General features: G+C 43.1%; 1 protein-coding gene across 1 annotated transcript in view; it reads left to right on the top strand.

Moving 5' to 3' along the window:
• The first annotated feature begins 10,795 nt into the window (after positions 1 to 10,795).
• The window catches only part of NEK11 (NIMA related kinase 11), a 385,800-nt gene continuing 377,232 nt past the window's right edge, over positions 10,796 to 19,363 (top strand). The window contains exon 1 of the mRNA XM_082258375.1: positions 10,796 to 11,045. Within this exon, the coding sequence (XP_082114501.1) occupies positions 10,879 to 11,045 (167 nt within the window). The 5' untranslated portion in view covers positions 10,796 to 10,878. The remainder of the gene's footprint in view (positions 11,046 to 19,363) is intronic.

The following is a 19,363-nucleotide window of genomic DNA, read 5'->3' on the forward strand; positions in this document are numbered from 1 at the left end:
TTAATCATAATGATTAAGTACAAGATGTATGTGTGAAACGCGTCTAGGAGACTTCATGTTGGTGTCTTTGGTGTCATCACTTGCAACATTTTGGAATTAAAGGTATTTGAAACTTATTGGGATCCCTGGATGTGCGGCTATTTCTTTTTCTACAAGTATTCAAATAACTGGTTAAACTCACATTACATTGTGTCTACCCGACACTAGGATTTCGGGCATATAAAAGCAATGCAGTGAGACCTTCCCGGCCGTCTCCAGCCCTGGTGTCAGTTTGCTTGTGCTGTCTGCGGTGTTTCCTCTCAGCGTCCTAAGCCCCGCCCTACTAGTTTTGTCCCAATGACGTCTTCACGAAGCGGCAGATAATATCTTATATGATGAGGCCCTATGGGTGCACAGATAATATCTTACATGGTGAGGCCTTATGGGTGCATAGAAAATTTGTTACATGGTGAGGCCTTATGGGTGGATAGATAATGCCTTAAATCTTGAGGCATTATGGGTGCACAGATAACATATTATATGGTGAGGCTTTATGGGTGGACAGATAACATATTATATGGTGAGTCCCTATGGGTAGACAGATAATATCTTATATGATGAGGAATTATGGTTGCACAGATAATATCTTACAAGGTGAGGCCTTATGGGTGCACAGATAATATCTTACATGGTGAGGCCTTATGGGTGCATAGATAATTTCTTACAAGGTGAGGCCTTATGGGTGCACAGATAATACCTTACATGGTGAGGCCTTATGGGTGCATAGATAATTTCTTACAAGGTGAGGCCTTATGGGTGCACAGATAATATCTTATATGATGAGGCGTTATGGTTGCACAGATAATATCTTATATGATGAGGCCTTATGGGTGAACAGATAATATTTTGCCTAAAATTCTAACATTTGCTGACAAGATTGCCAACAAGGCAGTTTCTGCTGTCTGCCTAGATAAAGGCAGGGGAAGGGGCTCCCAGCAGGGGCTGGCACAGAGTGGAACTGACACTCTCAGAAAGTGGTCAGATTCCTATAGCTGTTGAGGGTATTGCACGCAGTATTTAAAATACTCAGTAGCATTTTTTACATTTGTGTGGAGTTCAGCTTTACAAATTGTTTGTGTTGCAGTGCAATAATGTGCTTTGACCCAAATCTCCTGGGGTGTATATTTGCATTGGTAAAGAGAAGATTCAACCATTGGCCAGAAACAGTATGTACAACTCAATCCATATATTTGCAAGAAATAAGCAAAAATATCTTTTGCATTTGTTGTGATTCCTTAGGTTGGTTGTGGCCTATGACATATTTACAGGATTCGGTAACTTGTGCTATATGTGATGATCATGGGTACCTTGATCATAAAAAAAAATGGGTCTGATTATATTAATAACTGTTAAATCTTGCATAACCCTCTAAAATCACACTGTATATAAAACTGGATATAAACTGGGTTATGCTACTCAACAATTGACTTTGGTTAGACTTTGGGAAATTATTTGAGATATAACGATATAAAGCTGGCCACACATATCTGAACACCTAAACAGTTAAAGTAGAGCTCCAACCAAAGCCATTGTTTTCTTCTGGATTTGTGACTCAGGAATATTAATGGGACCTTATAGAGTTTTGTATGTATTTCCTTTCTTTCTTCATGATTACAATTTTAAATTGACATAAAAAAATGTTTTTATTTAGCTTTGATAAATATAAAATATTATATATAACTATATCATGTGTACATTTTCACAAGTAGGTGGCGTTCTGGGTTCTTTTCCATAGGTTTATTTGCAGCAGCTCTGGTGCAAAAAGTCTGCTGCTAAACAGAGCTCAATAGCTCATGCTGAAAATTACACGTCTCCTCTAATCAAAAAGGACCATACAGACCATCAGTTATAGAGGCAGAATTTGGAGGCAAACGACCTCTTCTCCACTCTCACTTAGAAAATTTGTAATGCTCGGTGAGATCAATGCCATGGGTACACCTTAAATTATGCTGTATATTCTTTTGTAAAATTTAGATTTTTAAATAAACAAAAATTTAGACTGTATAGAAACAAATATAACATTGTTGTAAAACATGGGTGCTCAACCTGTGGCCCTACAGCTGATGCAGAACTAATTTGGTTCCTTGTGTGTTGCTCTATGCAGTGAGTGCTTTACTCCCAGACAGCACCCAGCAGACTAGAGCATGGGTGCTCAACCTGTACCCCTCCAGCTGTTAACCACTTAAGCCCCGGAGGATTTGGCTGCTAAAAGACCAGGGGTTTTTTGTGATTTTTTATTGCGTGATTTTAACGGACAATTGCGCGGTCGTGCGACGCTGTACCTAAACGAATTTGATGTCCTTTTTTTCCCACAAACAGAGCTTTCTTTTGGTGGTAATTGATCACCTGTGCGATTTTTTGATCATGGGCTATAAACAAAAAAAGAGCGTCAATTTTGCAAAAATAACAATATTTTTCACATTTTTTTATATGAAATTCCCCAAAAAAAAAATGTAAAAATCAAAATTTTTTAACATTTTCGGACAATTTGTTTTATGCTACATATGTTTGGTAAAAAAAATTGCAAAAAGCGTATTTTGATTGGTTTGCGCAAAAGTTATCGCGTTTACTAACTAAGGGAAAGATTTTTGTCATTTTTGGTGTTTTTTTTTTAACGCGTAATGGCGGCGATCTGCGATTTTTTTTTCGGTACTGCGACATTGCGGCGGACAGATCAGACCCTTGACTGACATTTTTGGGGTTACCAGTGACATTACTGCAGTAATCAGTGCTATACATATGCACTGTTACTGCAAAAATGACACTGGCAGGGAAGGGGTTAACTGTATTGGAGAGGGAGGGGTTAAGTGTGTCCTAGGGGCGTGATTCTAACTGTATAGGGACATGGCTATTGGTGTAAAAACAAAGATCAACGGTCCTACATAGTAGAACCGTCTGATCTTCATTTTTACACCAGGGAGAATGACGGGCGGCTTGTTTACATAAGCCGCTCCGCATTTCTCCCTTCACCGGAGCGATCGTAGTGTGACCGGCGGACAACGGGTCCGCCGGTCACACGCACTGACTTGTCAGTGAACGAGCCGCAGCGGGCAATTGGCTCTCAAGTCAGTGACAGGCGAGTGACGTACCCATACGTCACTCTGCCTGGCTGGGGCTGACCTCTGCAGTATATAGTCGTGCGGCGGTCGGCAACCGGTTAAGGAACTACAAGTCCCATTATGCCCCTGCCTTTGGGAGTCATACTTGTAACTGTCAGCCTTACAGTGCCTCATGGGACTTGTAGCTCCTCAACAGCTTGAGGGCAACATATTGAGCACCCATGTTGTTAAATGTATAATATTTAAAACAATTTTAAATAAAATTGGCCTCAAATCAGTATAATTTCCCTTTATAATTAGACTTATCTAAGGTACTAGCATTTTCAGATCCTATACGCATATATTTCTCCCATGACAGGCGTACTTTAATTATAGACCTTACATTTACTCAATTGTTTTAAAATAATGTCTGAATTTACCATTCTAACAGCTTGACTCTGTCGGAGGTCAGGCTTTGATAACTTATAATATACAATGCAATTAATGTCACTTCATTACATCTTTTGTTTCCAAGTCAACCCCCTACAATGTTATTTGACTTCATCTGCAAAGTGCTGCGCAAACTGGTGTCGCTATATAAATCCTGTGTAATAATAATAATAATCATAATTTGAGTTATGTTACGTATTTCAATGATGTATCAAAACAAATTGCAATGAGTCACGTAAGCAGTTAACATAATACAGCAAAAATGGAACATGTTTTTATAACATTCTGTGTAAATGTCTACTTCATTTGTCAGTCTGTAATAACTGGTATCGTAAAAGTAGCCAATTTTCTGCAGGATTAGTTCCTGCTAATGACTTAGTAATAGTATGCTATTAGCCTGTGACTGCATAAATCTAAACACAAGGAGAGGTGGGTATTAGCTAGATAATGTAGGTATTTATTTGTGCTCAGCTGCAGTAAGATAACTCACAAATCAGTAGTAAACATCTTTAACTGCTGATGTATAAGTCAACAACTTGTTCATCATATTCCTAACAATAAGGGCGAATTCCCACCAGGCGCCGCACTGGTATTGGTGCGATCCAATTGTCTCACTGCAGTGCTGATGAATTGATTTTGGCACATTGGACTGGTCATTTTTTTTTTTAAAGAACTTACAAACTTTATTGAAATGTCACAAAGACATAAAGCGGAGCTCCACCCAAAAGGGGACGCTCTGCTTGTTTGCACCTCCCTCCACTGCCCCATTTGGCACTTTTTGGGGGGGAGGGGGATGCAGGTACCTGGTTTTGACAGGTACCTGCTCCCACTCCCTGGTAAGATCGCCCGAATGTGAGCTCCACCCAAAAGGGGACGCTCTGCTTGTTCACACCTTCCCTCCCTCCACTACCACATTTTGCAATTTTTTTTGGGGGGGGGGGGGGGGGGGAGGTAGCGGGTACCTGGTTTTGACAGGTACCTGGTCTCACTCCCTGGTAAGATCGCCCCAATGTGAGCTCCACCCAAAAGGGGACGCTCTGCTTGTTCGCACCTTCCCTCCCTCCACTGCCACATTTGGCACTTTTTGAGGGGGAGCGGGTACCTGGTATTGACAGGTACCTGCTCTCACTCCCTGGTAAGATCACCCCATTGTGAGCTCCACCCAAATGGGGACGCTCTGCGTGTTTGCACCTTCCCTCCCTCCACTTCCACATTTGGGGGGGAGCGGGTACCTGGTTTTGACAGGTACCTTCTCCCACTCCCTGGTAAGATCGCCGCAATGTGAGCTCCACCCAAAAGGGGTAGCTCCGCTTAGTCGCACCCTCCCTCTCTCCACTGCCACCTTTGACACTTTTTGGGGGAGAGGAGGGAGCAGGTACCTGGTTTTGACAGCTAGCTGCTCACACTCCCTGGTAAGATCGCTGCACAACGATCTCCATCATTTCTGGCCCCTCCTCCTTCCCCCCTCTGCCTTTCGGGACCTGTGTGTGTCCCAGAAGACGACAGGACCATTTAGAAAGTGCAGCGTGACTTGCGAATGCGCAGTAGGAAACCAGCTGTGAAGCCTGAAGGCATCACTGCCAGTTTCCCTTACTTGCAATGCTGGAGCTTGCACCCAACATAGCGGAATCCCTGGAAAGGTAAGTGTCCTTATATTAAAAGTCAGCAGCTACAGTATTTGTAGCGGGTGATTTTTCATTTTTTTTTGTACAGACTGGAACTCCACTTCAAGTTCAAATGGCCGCCACACAGTGTGAGGCGGTGGATTGCCCCATGCTACATTGCACTCAAAAAAAGTTCTGCATGTGGTACTATTATTGAGCACACATTGCCTACACACCACTGTGGTGTGAATTGGGCACGCAGGAGACAAGGCATATTGCCTTGTTTCGCCCTGGGACTGCACTGGTATAGTTACCCAACGCAGTCCCACTGCACCTGGTGTGAATGGACCCTAAAGGTCCCTGCATACAGTAGAGGGCCTATGTATTACACTGAGAAGAGAAGTGGGGGAAATAAAAGAGTTTTTGTCACCAATCGGATATATTTTATACTCCCCAGGAAAATACAGCTAGCATTCCGTTTGGTCCTTATTGGGTAAAGCTATATGTGAGGCAGGCCATAGATTATGCAATTTTCTTTCCTTCCACCACATCCCTCCTGCAGCGCTATTGTATTCTTATGACAAGGAGCCTTCCCTCCTGGCAGAACAGAATGATTAGCGTTGCCAGCTATAGCAGGTGGCACTAATTGTTCGGGACAGCATGGTTGTTCACAAGTCGATAGATACGAGTAAATTGGCTTGTGCACAAGTAGAGTGCCCATACATGGATCAAAATTTGGCCATTCCCTGCTAAACCAGTCGAATTCCGATCCTTGTATGGTGGCTTAAGAGTCCCCTTTCTTTTCTCAAGTGATTTATAAAAGGACTTCTGTAATGACCATAATCCGAATTTTGGCAAGATAAGTCAACTGACTAGGATGCCCTTGAGTGTCCACAGAAGTTTGCAGAGAACCCAGTAGACCACTGTTCAGCTACTAGACTAATATTTCCTTGACATGAGATCTACATCTTTTAGATATGGCATTATTGGTTTATGTTCAGTTCTGTTTAAAGTGTAAATCCAGTTAAAGAGTGTGGAAGGGTCATAACATTGGTTGGGTCTTTATTGCTTTCTTTGTGCCTTTCCATGGAGATATCCAGATACTTCTTGTTCTGTCTGATACCTGTCACTAGGACTGTGGGCAGGCAGCAGACACCTGACAGAGGATCTAACCTGCTGGTGCCCAACCTGGGGCCTGCGGCATACATGTGACCCTTTGGTACTTGTTGTGTGGCCTTTGGACCTCCACAGTCTTTATTGGGAGTGGGAGCATGTAGTAGAAGTGATCTCTGCTAGCCTTATGTAACATATCCACAGTCTCACTGTCTTCTGCTGTATGTCTCCAGTATCTAACCAAACTCGTAGAATATACAGTCTCTAAACATTATTTTCTCTTGTACGTCTGCTGCCTCTGACAGTCCTCCCTGGCTTTACATACTGTACACTCACCGTCCTCTTTATTAGGTACACTTGTTCAATTGCTTGGAAACACAAATTGCTAATCAGCCAACCACATAGCAGCAACTCAATGCATTTAGGCATCTAGACATGGTGAAGGCGACTTGCTGAAGTTCAAACCGAGCATCAGAATGGGAAAGAATGGCATGGTTGTTGGTGCCAAACGGGCTGGTCTGAGTATTTTAAAAAACTGCTGATCTACTGGGATTTTCACACACAACCATCTCTAGGGTTTACAGAGAATGGTCTGAAAAAGAGAAAATATCTAATGTGCGGCAGTTGTCTGGACGAAAATGCCTTGTTGATTTCAGAGGTCAGAGGAGAACGGAGAGACTGGTTCAAGGTGATAGAAAGGAAACAGTAACTCAAATAACCACTCGATATAACCAAGGTATGCAGAATACCATCTCTGAACGCACAACACATTGAACCTTGAAGCAGATGGGTTACAGCAGAAAAATACCACACTGGGTGCCACTCTTGTCAGCTAAGAACAGGAAACTGAGGCTACAATTCGCACAGGCATACCAAAATCGGACAATAGAAGATTGGAAAAAGTTGTCTGGTCTGGTAAGTCTTGATTTCAGCTGCGACATTCAGATGGTAGGGTCAGAATTTGGTGTAAACAACATGAAAGCATGGATCCATCCTGCCTTGTATCAACGGTTCAGTCTGGTGGTATAATGGTGTGGGGGAATTTTTCTTGGCACACTTTGGGCGCCTTCGTACCAATTGAGCTTCATTTAAAGCCAGGGCCTACCTGAGTATTGTTCCTGACCATGTCTATCCCTTTATGACTACAGTGTACCCATCTTCTGATGGCTACTTCCAGCAGGATAATGCACCATGTCACAAAGTTTAAATCATCTCAAACTGGTTTCTTGACCATGACAATGAGTTCACTGTCCAATGGCCTCCACAGTCACCAGATCTCAATCCAATAGAGCACCATTGGGATGTGGTGGAACGGGAAATTCGCATCATGGATGTGAAGCTGACAAATCTGCAGTAACTGCGTGATGCTATCATGTCAATATGGACCAAAATCTCTGAGGAATGTTTCCAAAACCTTTTTAAATCTATGCCACGAAGAATTAAGGCAGCTCTGAAGACAAAAATGGGTCCAACCCGGTACTAGCAAGATGCACCTAATAAAGTGGCCAGTGCGGGCATACTGAGCATTATATGCAGTCCTTTGACGATGTCAGTAGACATAGTTGAGACCCCCTATACCTCTTAAGTTGACAACTCTTTTTCACACTACTAGGACAAGGCATTTATATTCATGGATTTGTGTTAAATTGAAATCCAAATATTTCAGGCTGGGAGTGCTGTGTCCCACCTACAGTATATGTATTTTTTCTGTTGTTGTATTGATCTGTATCAGGTTACAAGAACAAGGAAAAAACAATTAGAGGGCCTTGCAGGGCATTATAGCGTCAATAGCATCCAGCGCACATACTGTAAATAGAACATTTACATAGGTGTTCAGAATATCATCAGGGTTTCACATTAATATGGTGTAGGAAAATACCAGGATGACCAATCTTGCTAGGTGGCTTCAAAAAGTCTAACCTATATGCCATGAGTTTTTACAAAAGAATATATTATGACCTCAGATGGATTGGGTGCTTGGGCTCCCCTCCAGGTGATCGTTAGACCAGCTGCCGGCAAAATGCCAGTAGCCACTCTTCGGTGCAGCACAGGGAAATCATCTATACTGAGATTAAAGCCTCGTACACACGCGTCGAAAATCGGCAGGGAATTTTCGTCCGACGACTGATCTGCCGATTTTCGGCTTGTTAGTATGATGCTTCCGACAACCGACTCCGACTTTTCGGCCAAAAAAAATCCTGGTGTGCAGGCTATAAAACTTTTGTCCTCCGTCAAAACATGGCCGATTTTCGTGCAGTCAGTACAGATTTCGACAGGGAAAAATCTTATGAGCAAGACTGGGCATGCTCAGAGAAGAAAGAACACAAAGAAAGCAAACCAACACATGATCTCACTTCTGAAGTAGAATTTTATCGGGCGGGAAAAATCGTGTGCAGTCTAGGCACATTCCAACCAACAAAACACAACTCTGGACAAAAGACGGACGATTGGTCGGCCGATAATCGTTGCGTGTGTACTAGGCTTTAGTATCACCAGGTCAGGCAAAGGATCTGCTAAGATACCCGTAACACTGGAGAGAACACACTCCTCCAGGAACTCCTCAAGTATTTACAGGACCAAAAAATATGAAAAATATTACCCACTTGGCCAAAACCTCTCCAGCATAGGGGGGACCTATCAGGCGAAAAAAGAGCCATGCGATGTGGCATGAGGTACCACCAGGTCCGAATTTTCTATGGGAGCTTCCAGTAATTAACACAATGCGACACAGCAAAGGAGCATCGCATTGCGCTAAGCCACTGACGAGGTTCATAGGTTCTTTGCAGGCCTTTCTCCCACGCCAAAAATGGGGATCTTTTTGGGAAATGCAGTTTACTCTGTTGTAAGTTATAAAAAAAGGAAGTACCTTTAGAAGCACAATGCACACCATGATAGAACTGCCAGACAGTAAGACCCGGTTCACACTTGTGCGTGTGCCGGGTTCGCATGTCATGTCGGAGCGCACTGCTCCGACATGACATGCGATCAGCTGTGCGGTGCGAGTTTAGCCATACAGTTTGTATGGCTAAATTCGCACCGCACCCGCAGCAAAGACGCACAGGAGGCATTTTTGCTGCCGCATCAGGATCGGATCGCACAGCGGTTCACACTTGTGCGATCCGATCCTGTGCGAACTGCACGATCGCACTGCGATATGCGATCAAACTGGGGGTGTCGTTAAGATTACATTGACACCCCCAGCGGATCGCATATGGCAGTGTGAACTGCCGGGGGTGCGTGTGCGATGCGGGAACAGGCTGCGAATTCGCAGCCTTCCCGCATCGCAATAGTGTGAACCGAGCCTTAGTGGTATCTGTATTCTGGGAGGGGGCTTTGCTAATAGAAAGTGTCTAATGCTAAAAAGTTTGAAGACAATGTGTGCAGGAAGGTTTTTATATCTGCACAAATCTTCCAAAGTTCTGAGCCTACCCCCATCATACAAATCTAACTCTTTGGAGAGACTGTAGGAGGGTCAATTAACAGAGGTCAGATCTGGCAAGAGAATACTAAATACACCATTTGGAATGGGAACAACTGTATAGGTTGCATCTCTAGTAGTGATTTTAAACCACGTTTGGTATCTTCCTCTGTCTTCACCTTCTGTATAGCGCTAAAGTCACTTCAGTCCAAGCAAACCCTCCCGGATTCTTTAGGCCCCTTTCACACATACGGTCCATTCAGTTCTTCAGTTCAGTCACGTCAAAATGTATCAGTTTTCCATCCGTTTTTCATCAGTTGTCATCCGTTTTTCGTCAGTTATCCGTTTTTCATCCGTTTTTAATCAGTTGTTCTATGTTTTTCATCCGTTGTCATCCGTTTTTCATCCGTTGGCATCCGTTTTCATCCGTTGACATCTGTTTTTCATCCGTTGTCATCCGTTTTTCGTCCGATCCGTTTTTTTTGATGGATGAAAAATAGGGCATTTATCCGTTCAAAAAAACGGACATTGACAGAAGCGGATGAAAACGGATGTTAACTGATGATCATCCGTTGTCATTCGTTTTTACATAGAGATACATTGATGTCCGTTTTTCATCCGTCAACGGTTGGATGAAAAACGGACAAACGGACAGCATGTGTGAAAGGGGCCTTACTGTTCCCTAAAGTGGTATTAAATTCAGATTTTTCACTTGTACCTTCAGGTAAACTTATAATAAGTCTTAACTGTAGGTACACTGAATATCTGCTAAATGTGCACTGTTTTGGGGATATTCACATACACTGCAGCTGACTAGATCACTGCAGATGTGCAGAGCATTCAGGGCATGCTGAATGTGTTATGAAACAGAGAGTGCCATGCCGCAATTGTGACTCCCTCTACACTGCAGTTGTCTCAATGCAGCATATGAAGGCTAGTTGCATGATTGTGTAAGATGCAAACTGCAGAATCTTTGAATGTATTTTTTTTGGCCCAGTCCTAACACTAAAAACCATGGTTATTTATTATTAAGTTTATGTATTTTATATTATATAAAATATGATATAATGTATATATTGTATCAGTTTTGTATTTAATATTTTTTTCCCTTTTTTATTCTTTTTCATAGGTTCCAGTCTGTTTGTGATGTTAGTGGAAGTATGCTAAGTATAAGGTCTTCAAAGTTTTGAGCAGGAAATTATTTGACTCTAAAGACATGCCAAACTACAAGGAATCCCAAGGAAGAACAGTCTCCCGGCCCATTTCAGCCACCCCAGACACTCTGATTGCAAATCGATATTTGATACTGCAGAGACTTGGCAAAGGAAGCTTTGGAACCGTTTATTTAGTATTAGACAAGAAGGCCAAGGAAGAAGAAAACCAGTAAGTAGCTTTTTGCAAAGTTTTGTTTTATTATTAAATCAGTTTTTATTTTATTAAACTGCAATTCCAAATGCCAAGTGAAATCAATCGGTGAGCTACTAATGCTATCCAAGATATAATGCAACTCTTCACAATTCAGGTTCTCTCATCAAGGCTCACTTACCTTGCTTTAAAGTGGAACTCCAGGCAAACCGCTAAACATCCGTTTGAAATATAAATATGTTTACTGTTTTAATAGTAGTTCTGTACAGCAACTCTTGTGCTTTACAGACCCCTGCACTCTGCACAGTCAAGGAAAATCACTTGTACACATTTACAATTTCATGGCTATGCTTTATTGCTTCCTCGATCACCATCCAGTATGATTTATTGCACATTGATCAAATTGAGGATGGATAGTTGACACAGGAAGCTGAATTTTGAACCAGAAAAAGTGTGTCACTTGCCTGGCTGTGCGCTGTGGCAGAGGTGTGTAAATCACAACGCGGATTATACAGAAATACAAATCCCTTGGCAGGTAAGACAGTAAGTGCCCATTCACACTACCGCGACTTGTCAGGCGACTGGTCAGCCTGACAAGTCGCAGTCCATGCAGTGCTACGGGAACCGTTCTAATAGGAGCGACTCAAGTCGCTCAGACTTAAGAAGTAGTTCCTGTACTACTTCAGAGCGACATCGGAGCGACTTGCATTGACATTCATTATATAAAGTCCGTGCAAGACGGTGCACGCGACTTCACAGGTCGCCCCCGAAGTCGTGCCGCGGTAGTGTGAACCGGCACTTAATGCATACATATTTAAACAACGTATATAACTGTTTAATAAAAATGTGTCACCGGTGCAAAACGCAAACTAGAAACTAAATGACATTATAACTGTGTAATTTTCTGCAGCTGTAGTCCCTTCACAATGTGACGTGTTCTCAATAATAGTAATATATAAGTAGCTGTTCTAACTTCAATATAACTCAAATCCTGTTAAATGTACATGCAAAAAAAAAGTTCAAGTAAAAAAATATATTGTACACTGCTCAAAAAAATGAAAGGAACACTTTTTAATCAGAGTATAGTATCAAGTCAATTAACTCCTGGGATGTTGATCTGGTCAGTTAAGTAGCAGAGGGGGTTGTCAGTTTCAGCTGCTTTGGTGTTAATGAAATAACCTCCAAAACAGGAATGGTTTTAGAGGTGGAGGCAAATGGCCTTTTGTTTCCCCTACTTATCATTTCTGATTGTTTTTCACTAGTTTTGCATTTGTCTAGGGTCAGGGTCACTACTGAAGGCATGAGGTGATACCTGGACCCTATAAAGGTTGCACAGGCAGTCTAACTGTTCCAGGGTGGCACATCAATACGTGCCATTGCCAGAAGGTCTCAATAGCATGGAGGGGATTCCAGGAAAGAGACAGTTACTCTAGGAAAGCTGGACAGGGCCGTAGAAGGTCCTTAACCCATCATTAGGACCAGTATCTGCTCCTTTGTGCAAGGAGGAACAGGATGAGCACTGCCAAAGCCCTACAAAATGACCTCCAGCAGGCCACTGGTGTGAATGTCACTGACCAAATAATCAGAGACAGACTTCATGCCAACGTCCTCTAATGTGCCCTGTGTTCACTGCCCAGCACCATGGAGCTCGATTGGCATTAGCCATTGAACACCAGAATTGGCAGGTCCACCACTGGCACCCTGTGCTTTTCACAGATGAGAGCAGGTTCACCCTGAGCGCATGTGACAGACATGAAAGGGTCTGGAGAAGTGATGGTGAATGTTATTCTGCCTGTAACATCGTTCAGCATGACCGGTTTGGTGGTGGGTCAGTGATGGTCTGGGGAGGCATATTCATGGAGGGACACACAGACCTCTACAGACTGGACAATGGCACCCTGACTGCCATTTGGTATTAGGATGAAATCCTTTGACTCATTGTCAGACCCTACGCTGATGCAGTGCGTCCTGGGTTCCTCCTGGTGCACCACAATGCCCAGCCCCATGTGGCGAATGTATGCAGCCAGTTTCTGGAGGATGAAGGATTTGATACCATGGAATGGGTCCCATGCTCACCTGACCTCAATCCAAAAAAACACCTCTGGGACATTATGTTTCGGTCCATCTGACCCTGCTAAGTTGCACCTCTCTGTTCAGGAGCTCAGTGATGCCCTGGTTCAGATCTGGGAGGAAATACCCCAGGACACCATCTGTTGTCTCATTAGGAGCATATCCCGATGTTGTCAGGCATGCATACAAGCACGTGGGGGCCATACAAACTACTGAGTACCGTTTTGAGTTGCTGCAATGAAATTTCAGCAAAATTAGCTAGCCTGCTGCATCATTTTTTTACTTTGATTTTCAGGGTGTCTTTGAATTCAACCCTCTGTAGGTTGATCATTTTCATTTCCATCAAACAATGTGGCATCCTTTAGTTTCTGGCACATTACCCAGTCCATATCAGTATAGATATCCAGCATGATATTTTTCCCCATTGAGATTTGATGTGTTTTCAAAGTGTTCCTTTTTACTTTTTTTGAACAGTGTATAATCCTCCACCATCCAAATTTCTCACTCACCAAATTGCTATTTAAAATGAGCGTGATCATCCAATACCAGGGATCCTTTGACCACTTAAATGGGTCTCCCCTCTCACTCAGTTAGGAAATAATAGAAATGTATAAAACACCCAGTTTACAATTGCCAACTTACATTTAAAAGTGCCTCTTCTATCCAGCGATCTGTATCAATCAATGGCTTGCAACCTTTTCCGTGCATGGGAACCGGCATGCGTCATGTTAACCAAAGGCAGGGAGTGAGGTATGCATCGCACAACTATACCCTAACGTGTTTCGCATGAATATTGCATCATCAGGAGCTTCCTGATGACTCATTATTCATGCGAAACACGTAAAGTATTATGCAGAGGATTTGTGGTGAACAGCATGCACAACAAGGAACTGGACACTAAAAATAAATTGAGGAGAGTGAATTAATATCACTATTCACTTTTAATGGACATTTTTTTGATAATTTGATTCCAATATTGAATTTTAAATACTTGGACACTAGCACACAGTGGTGTTGGTTCATATATGATTTTTTTTATACAATATATTTTTTTTACTTGAACTTTTTATTAGCATTTATATTTCACAGTATAAACTCTTTACCTGGAGTTCTGATTTATTCTGAATTCTATGCAAGATCTTGCAGTGCTCGATACATGTGCCATGGGAAGCTTCCTGATTTTGTGCTTGCAAAATATTCTTTCTTGATGTTTCACCAATAAGATTCAAACTTCCAAAGTGGTGTTTAATATGGTTGGCCGTTGTAAGCATATTCTGAGTACTGATGCTTTGATACATCAAGCTTTATGTATGTAATAGATAGCAAGGAGCTCATAAGAAGTGTCTTTAGGAATACCTTTTCTTCATTACAGCCTTAAGCCAATAGGGCCCCCTAGACTGTTGATAAATATATATACTGCGGCAGGCTGGCCCTCCTGCGTGAACCGACGTAAGGCTACGTCGGTCGCGCACCTGCAGCTAGGGGGCGCGCTCCCGCCCCCACTTGGCAGCGGAGACTCCGATGCATGGGGCAGGCGGCTCCAATTGCCGCCTGCCACCCACGATCGCTCCCCACTGAGAGAGAGGAACGGGGTCAGCTATTGTAAACACAATATTGTAAACACTCTCTGGAGTGAACACAGAGCTCCTCGGATCCTTCTATATAGGATCAAAGGTCTCTGTGATCATTTCACAAGCAACGCCCACATACATTTAAAAACATGCCCCTAGGTACACATTTAACCCCTTGATCACCCATAGTGTTAACCCCTTCCCTGCCAGTGTCATTATTACAGTAACAGTGCATATTTTTAGCACTGATTGCTGTAGTAATGTCACTGGTACTCCCAGTGATTTTTAATTTTTTTTTTTTGGGAATGTTATATAGCAGAAAGGGAAAAATATTGTTTTTTTTTATGAATTGTCGGATTTTTATGTTTATAGTGCAAAAAATAAAAATTGCAGAGGTGATCAAATATCACCAAAAGAAAGCTCTATTTGTGGGAAAAAAAGGACATACATTTTATTTGGATACAGTGTTGCACGATCGCGCATTTGTCGGTTAAAGTAACGCAGTGCCGAATCGCAAAATATGGCCTGGTCATTAACCACTTGCCGACCGCCGCAAGTACATATACTGCGGCGGTCAGCCCCCCCTGGGCAAAGTGACGTATCGGTACGTCACTCGCCCGCGAGCCAATAGGGGGCGAGCGAGCGCCGCTGGAGGCGCGCTCCTGCCGCGGCTCGTTCACTGCCATCCCAGCGCGAGTGACCGGCGTCTCCAATGTCCGCTGGTCACTCGCGATCTCCCGCTGGAGAGGGAGAAAGGCAGGCGGCTAATGTAAACAAAGCCGCCTGTTATTCTCCCCTGTGTAACTGCAGAGATCATACGATCCTGCTATGTAGGATCGTATGTCTCTGTGGTTACATCAAAAGCCACGCCCCTTTACAGTTAGAAGCACGCTCCTAGGGACACACTTAACCCCTGGACGTCTAATAAAGTTAACCCCTTCCCTGCCAGTGCCATTTTTACAGTAACAGTGCATATGTATAGCACTGATTACTGTAGTAATGTCATTGGTACCCCCAAAAGTGTCAAAAATGTTAATCAAGGGTCCGATCTATCCGCCGCAAAGTCGCAGTCCCGCAAAAATAAATCACAGATCACCGCCATTACTAGTTAAAAAAAAAAACAATAAAAATGACATAAATCTTTCCCTTAGTTAGGAAACGCAATAACTTTTGCGCAAACCAATCAAAATGTGCTTATTGCGATTTTTTTCACCAAAAATATGTAGCAGAAAACAAATTGGCCTAAAATGTTAAAAATTTAGATTTTTACATTTTTTTGCGGGAATTTCATATAAAAAAAATGTGAAAAATATTGTTATTTTTTCAAAATTGCCGCTGTTTTTTTGTTTATAGGGCAAAAAGTAAAAATCGCACAGGTGATCAAATACAACCAAAAGAAAGCTCTGTTTGTGGGGGAAAAAATGACATTGATTTCATTTGGGTACAGCATCGCACGACCGCGCAATTGTCTGTTAAAGTTATGCAGTGCCGAATCGCAAAATAGGACCTGGTCTCTGAGCAGCCAAATCCTCCGGGGCTTAAGTGGTTAAGGGGGAAAATCTTCCGGTCCAGAAGTGGTTAAGAAGCACAAATGCACTAAAAGTACTAAAAGTACATATGTTGCCTACATTTTTTTTAAAAAAAGCCTGTAAATGTATAGTAATAATACTTAACTGCTGTGCTTCTGGTGACGGGTTTCTCTGTCTTGCAGAGCTAGATGTGCAGATAGAATATTTAACATCTATACACTGCAGGTCATGGAGAATGCTTTGGTCTCCCTGCTGAACGCTAAGCTGCTGCTATATCACTAGCGATCCCTGCAGCTCTGAAGGGACACGCTATTGACATAGCAGGTGGTGGGTGAAAACACAATGTGTAGCAGGGAGACACAAACTTCTGACACATCCAGAAGTGTCAGATGCTAAGGATTCTACCATCAGGAATGGTAAGGGTTATTGTACAAGCTGCCCCATTTCATTTGATTTTTTATCGCCAGAGTCATGTCAAACTCAAAACATTACGCAAAACTGAGTGGAGGTAATCATTACAAAGTCAAAAATGGTCTACTGAGGGCCACCTAATTCCAGATAAAAAGATTACCGGTATACCAATTTAAAACTTAAAGTGTAATTGCAGTCAAAGCCTAAAGCTCAAATCTGCTCCCACCCCCATTCTAAGCCTATATTATTTGCCCTATAAAAACAAAGTCTGTAATTACTTTCTCTGAAGTCGCTCCAGTCTGGTCACATTACCGGCTTCCAGAGCCAACTTCAGTGTAGGGGAGGGACAGCCGACAATGGATGTCCCATAGTAAGTCTATGGGTGACGTCATTGCGCAGGCTCTGCAACTGTTGTCCCTGCTCTCTCCTCTACACTGAAGCCGCCACTGGAGAGATAATGTGACTGGACTGGAGCAAAGTAAAGGTATCTTTCCTTTTACAGGGTAGAGAGAATAGGCTTAGAATGGGAGGTGGGAGGAGATTTAGGTTTAGGCCAATGCACATGCCTAGTGTGCTCTGCATTCAGGGCATGCTGAATGTGTCACCAAGGTTAGGCTTTGATTGGAATTACACTTTAACAACTTTAGTACCGTGCTATAGCTAAAATACAGCTACAGCGCAGCTCTCTGCGCGCCCCCTGGGCACGCCTCTTGGGGCATGCATTGGGCGCACTCCCTGGGGAGTTCATTGGGGGGCACTCTGTGACAGCTGTGTCACAGTTGATCACAGATTTGGGTAAACAGCTGGACACAGTTGATCACAGATTGGGGTAAAGGGCCAATCATAGTGGCCCTTTACCATGTGATCAGCTGTGTCCGATCACAGCTGATCACATGTACACGGACTGGTCGATTATCAGCAGTCTTTTCCTCACGCGCTGTGTTTGTGTGAGGAAAGAAGAGCTGTTAACCAGCAAGGCAAGTACATTCTTTACACTGATAATTAGGGCACTAATCATCAGTGCCCTGATTATGAGTGAGGCCCTATCAGTGCCAATCATTGCCCATCATTGCAGCTTATCAGTGCCCATCAGTAGTTCTCATCAGTGCTGCCCATCAGTGCATATCAGTGAAGAAGAAAAATTACTTATTTGCAAAATTTTATAAGGCCCTGTTCACACTGGGGCGATCCGACTTGGGGGGGGGGGGCGACCTCCGAGGTCGCGGTGCGAGCAGCGCGCCGCTACCTCGGAGCGGCCGGCACGGACTTCATAACATTGAAGTCTATGACGGTCGCTCCGGGTCGCCCCAAAGAAGCTCCTGACCCTTTTTCTAAGTCGGAGCGACTTGTGTCGCTCCTATTAGAACGGGTCCGCAGCTTCCCTATGGAAGGCAACCTACGGCGACCTGTGAGGCGACCAGGTCGCCTCACAGGTCGCCTTAGTGTGAACGGGAACTCAGAGAAACAAAGAAAAATGTTATTAAGTGTTATTAAATACCACCAAAAGAAAGCTCTATTTGTTTTCAAAAAATGATAAAAATTTCATACCGGTATAGTGTTGCGACAGCACTGAAAGAAGAAAAAGTGGCCTGGGCAGGAAAAGTGTCCGGTATTGAAGTTATTAAGGCAAAACTAAAGTCAGAGATACTTATTCTAACTCCAACAGTCCAACACCCTCCTCCTCATAAGCTCACACATAATGAAGGGGGGGGGGGGGGCATCTTTGCTCTGGGTACCAGATGTTCTTGCCCCGGAACTGGTAAATGGGATGCAAGCTGCACAAGAGCTGGAAGATCAGTAATGCCAACTTCTTCAATGATTGTCTGCTTCCCCAGCGTCCCCTCAGGTATCGGATACGCTTACTTATGGACATAAGAAAAGCCATTGTTTTCATTAACCATTTGAGGACTGCCCCACGCAGATATACTGCCCTCCTGCACGAACTGACGTACCAGTACGTAGGCTTAGGATTTGGGTTTGGAGCACACGCACTGCCAGCGACCCATTTTTGCTGTGATTGGACACAGCGGGAGCCAATCAGCGGGTCCGGTGCACATGATGTCCGCCAGGACCCACCGATCATTCAGAGGAGAGGCAGAATGGCGGTCTGCCTATGTAAACAAGGCTGGCCACTGTTCTGTCAGAGAGGAAGATGGAGGTCTTGTGTTTCTGAGCAGAAACACAGATCTCTGTCTTCCTCCAGTTAGGCCACCCCCACACAGTTAGAAAGCACTCCCTAGGAGCACACTTAACCCTTTGATCACCCCTGATGTTAACCCCTTCCCTGTCAATGTCATTAGTAAAGTGACAGTGCATTTTTTTTAGCACTGATCACTGTGTTGGTGTCACTGGTCCCCAAAAAGTGTCGCTCAGTGTCAGATTTGTCCACCGCAATGTCGAAGTCTGGTAAAAATCGCTGATCACCGCCATTTTTAGTAAGATAATGTAAAAAATTTAAATTCCATAAATCTATACCATACTTTGTAGACGCTAAAACTTTTGCGTAAACCAATCAATTTACACTTATTGGGATTTTTTTTTACCAAAAATATGTAAAAGAAAACATATTGGCCTAAACTGATGAATAAATTAGATTTTTAAAAAAAAAAAAAATATTTGAATTGTTTTATAGTATTAAGTAAAAAATATTGTTTTTTTTTCAAAACTGTAGGTCTTTTTGTGTTTATAGTGCAAAAAATGCAGATATGATCAAATACCACAGAAAGAAAGCTCTATTTATGGGGAAAAAAAGGAA

Source organism: Pelophylax lessonae (genome assembly GCF_965119305.1).
Source record: "Pelophylax lessonae genome assembly, chromosome: 5".
Classification (NCBI taxonomy): Eukaryota; Metazoa; Chordata; class Amphibia; order Anura; family Ranidae; genus Pelophylax; species Pelophylax lessonae.